The following is a 3,942-nucleotide window of genomic DNA, read 5'->3' on the forward strand; positions in this document are numbered from 1 at the left end:
CTTTGGGCAGGGGGCTGGACTCGATGATCTCCTGAGGTCCCTTCCAGCCCTAATGTCTATGAAATCTATGAAGTCTGTGGAAATTCAGAAATTAAACTCGGTCTTCTTTTGAAGTACTGACCCCAAGATCATCTTTCTTCCTTAGAGCTCATTGTTTCTCTTGATTTGTATGAAAAGATTTCTTCTTTAATGTTAATAGCACAGTCAGCTAACTTTCTGAATATCATTTGTCTGAAGAATTAAAGGAGCTGAGGTGTGGTAACACAGTAGAGTGCCACCAGGTCCTAACACTGATGATTGTGCTACCAGCCTTTGGAGTATATAGAGTTGGCAGTTTTTTGTGGATTGCATGAAAGAATTTTTAGATGGGATATAATCAAGGCCTATAGTTTGTATTTCTTTTATGTACAGCATTTTCATGTTTTAACATGGTCTTCATTTATTTATTTTTTTAATAGAAGTTCAGTAAAAATTAAATAAATTAATTTGAGGTAGTAAACAGTGACTAAATGCTGTTAAATGTCTGGAAGATTCAAACAACTCAATATATATATTTTATATCAAATATATGAAGCATTGTTACCATCCTTTATTTCCAAGTTTTTGAAGTAAATTAAATGATTGTTTTGCTACATGTTGTTAATCAGTGCAGAAAACAATATTCAAGAAAAACAAGGAAAACAAAATTAAAGTGAAATATAAAACATGTTTGCAGGATATTTTTAAATAGAATTCTTGTTTGTATAATATTTTTTACAAATATATTTAATTCTTTGTAAAGTGTGCTTTGATTAATTAGGTACTTTATTTTTGAATGAAGAAAATATAATCACTTAATTTGCACTTGTGGATTAAATTGTTACTGAAGTTTTTTATTTTTTCAGGCAAAAACTGACAGCTTGCCCAATTATTGATGGAGAAGAGCATCTTCGTCTTTTGAACTTCCAGCATAATTTTATAACTCGCATCCAGAATATTTCTAATTTGCAGCATCTTGTTTTCTTAGATTTATATGATAATCAGATAGAGGAAATAAGTGGACTTTCGACACTGAGAGCTCTACGTGTCCTCTTGTTGGGGAAAAACAGGTAAAAAGAAAGAATTGAACTGGCAGATATACATTATTGTGTAATAGCTGTTGCATGCCAAGTTCCAGGTTGAGACATTGCCCACAGGAGCTACATGTTGACTCCTATCAGTCAGCATCTTATGGATACTATGATTCCATGGTGCATCATTTCTAGCATGTGTGGAAATTCAGTGTTTTTGCTTTGGAACTTGCCATTTTGTGTGACCAGGCATCTACAACTGTTGTCTCCTAGTGTGGTAATGGTCTTCTTGCTTATGCCTGTTTCTGTCTTTCTTCCCCTACAAAGTGGAATTCGTTACATTATTCCAAGAACTGGAGTCCATATTCTCAACTAGAAGTATAAGTGTACTCCATGGGGACCGGAACAGTAATTAAAATTGGGGACCAGCTTCCAAGGGAAGCGACCGTAGGGGTCTTTAAAAGGAGGCTTGATAACTACCTAACTGAGGTCATATGAGCTTAAACTTATCAGGGGTCATATGAGCCCAGTATTCATTCCTGCCCAGGGCAGGGAGTCAGAATTGATGATGTGCTCAGGTTCTCTCTGACCCTACATCTATGAACCTTTGACCTGGGAAAATGAACTTCCAAAGTTATCTGGGGATCCCTGTTTCCCTAGTTTCTGTTGGAGAAATGGACGCTGAAGTAAGGGAAGTGAAACAAAGATTGCAAGGTGGGGGGGTGCATGTTGTGCTGTGCCAAGGGCAGGTATTATTGCTTTCCAAACCTGATGACAGTGCATCTTAACCTTATTTTATTTTAATAACTTCATTGCATCAGTCTTCATGTTTACTGCTGTTAAACATCTCAGAAGGCTAACTAATTGCTGATTATCTGCTTTGTCAAACAGTAAAACACACAGGGCATGGCTACATGTGGCATTTACTGCAGAGCTGACTAATTAGCTCAGCAGTAAAATGTCACAGTGTCAACACTTGCACCCTTAATAGGAAACTTAATGGACTCCGCAGCAGGTAAATACAAGTACTACCCTGCTGCAGAGGGTGTGGTGTTTTTTTTTTGTTCGTTTATTTGTTTTTTCTCCGCGCAGCACTACATGTGTAGATGCTGATTCAGCTAGCTGGGGCACAAGGGTGGTTCAGGGCAGGGGCTAGCTGTGGACTGAAGCACCCTCATGCCCCAGCCAGCCCCTCCTCAGTATACTGAGCCTGGTTGGAGCAGCCCTCATCTGGCAGACTGACCCCTGGGGCTCTGTGCCAGCCGCAGTTGCTCCTACCACACATGCTGTGCACGAGTAAACTCCGGAGCTGATTGCTCTGAAGATAATTGCTCCTGGGCACATGTTTAAATGGCATGCCTGGGAACAAAAAACTTTGGAGTGATAAGCCTCCTTGGAGTTTATTCATGTATACTAATTGCATGTGTAGACGTGATGCTAGAAGGGTGACAGTGTTGTATGCTGAAAAAAATTATAGGATAGTAGCATTGGCTTTGGCTGTATTTGGTGACATCTTTTAAACATCTGTTTATATTTGCTAGGGCTGTGTAATCTGTAGTTATATTCTCTGAGAGAAAGAGTTTGTCTTGGAAAGTAAAATACTGTATTGGAAGTTGGGCAGTTCTGTCTGTTGTTATTTAGGGCTCTTCATGATCTTGTCCATCTTTTGCCTTGGGTTCATACTTCTCTTTGTCTGCTATGGTTTCATTTAACACAGTGAGAACATGCATTGAAGAATTGAAATTAAGAAATGAATACTAAGTACTCAAACATCTCTCTTTTTGGTCATGCAATGTCATGGCTGGAAAAAAACTACCAAGCCAAAGCAAAGGAAATAGTGTAATAGTGAAAATTTGTTTTGATATCTGAATAGCTTTGCTATCCAACCTCTCTCAGAAATCTTTATGATGACCTCAGCACGTCTCCTACACACCAGGTTGTCTAAATATGTTATTTTATATGTTAGCTGGCAATATTAATCTACGAATTTTAAGATTATAACTGTACAATACATTTTCTAAAGCATAAAAAGACATCCAGAATACAATCCTTAAAGATTTGTAGGGTTCCCAATTTTAGGTTCAGGCTAATGCTCACTTGTTCTGGAAGTAAATATTCACTAGTTCTGAAGTCAGAAAGCGGAGTTACAAATTCAGAGATCCTGGTTTTCTCTATTTTAAATATCCCAAAATGTCTGATTTAAAATCCATGTTTGTCTGCAATTAAAATAAAACACTACTATATAGGTATCAGTTGAATGCAATGTTTTATTGATATTTACAGTTTTAAAGCACTTTGGAAGCCTACCAGTGCCTCAAATGTTATAATAAAATAAATCCTAAATATCTATATATTTTGGCATTTGATTTTATTATTTTTTGTCACGAGAAATCAGAGCTTCCCCTGCCCCTTCATTCACCAGGATATGGATCCAGCTGTGGCTGTCCACCCTCGCTGCTTTGTGGCACTGAGCAGGTCTAATATGCTGGTTCTCTCCCGCTGCACTGTCCTGGTGCCCCTCACTCCCAACCCGTGTCCCCATACCTAGGGCTGTGGGACCTAGTGACTGCATCCGGCACGCTTCTTGCTCTGTGGGCTCCCGATCCTTGGCTGCCATGTGTGGGAGGTAGCAGTCACTTGTAGATGTGTGTGAAATGGGCAGTATTCAATTTGAATTCGTCCTGAATTGGGAACAGTGATTCGATTTAATTGATTCTGATCACTGTCCCCAATTTTCAATTCGGCTGAATCCGAATCTGAAGATTGGATGCCAATTCAGAGAATCAGTGACTTGACCATAGGCACAGCTTTAAATGTTATTTTGCGTACCTTGAGATACCAGGTGTGACTCGAACGCTGCAATGCTAGAGTGGATGGAGTGTCCCACAGGAGT

The 3,942-nt window shown here is 38.9% G+C and overlaps 1 protein-coding gene across 3 annotated transcripts in view; it reads left to right on the forward strand.

The window, feature by feature from the left end:
- Positions 1 to 3,942, forward strand: part of LRRC49 (leucine rich repeat containing 49) — a 125,800-nt gene that overhangs the window by 10,407 nt on the left and 111,451 nt on the right. For all 3 annotated transcript variants that reach the window (XR_002100751.1, XM_019533459.1, XM_019533458.1), the window contains one exon: positions 885 to 1,088. Coding sequence is in view for 2 of the 3 variants with exons in the window: in XM_019533459.1 (XP_019389004.1) it covers positions 885 to 1,088 (204 nt within the window). In the remaining variant the exon portion in view is untranslated. The remainder of the gene's footprint in view (positions 1 to 884; positions 1,089 to 3,942) is intronic.

This window comes from Crocodylus porosus, unplaced genomic scaffold (genome assembly GCF_001723895.1).
Source record: "Crocodylus porosus isolate Cpor-Errol unplaced genomic scaffold, CroPor_comp1, whole genome shotgun sequence".
In the NCBI taxonomy this organism is placed as follows: domain Eukaryota; kingdom Metazoa; phylum Chordata; order Crocodylia; family Crocodylidae; genus Crocodylus; species Crocodylus porosus.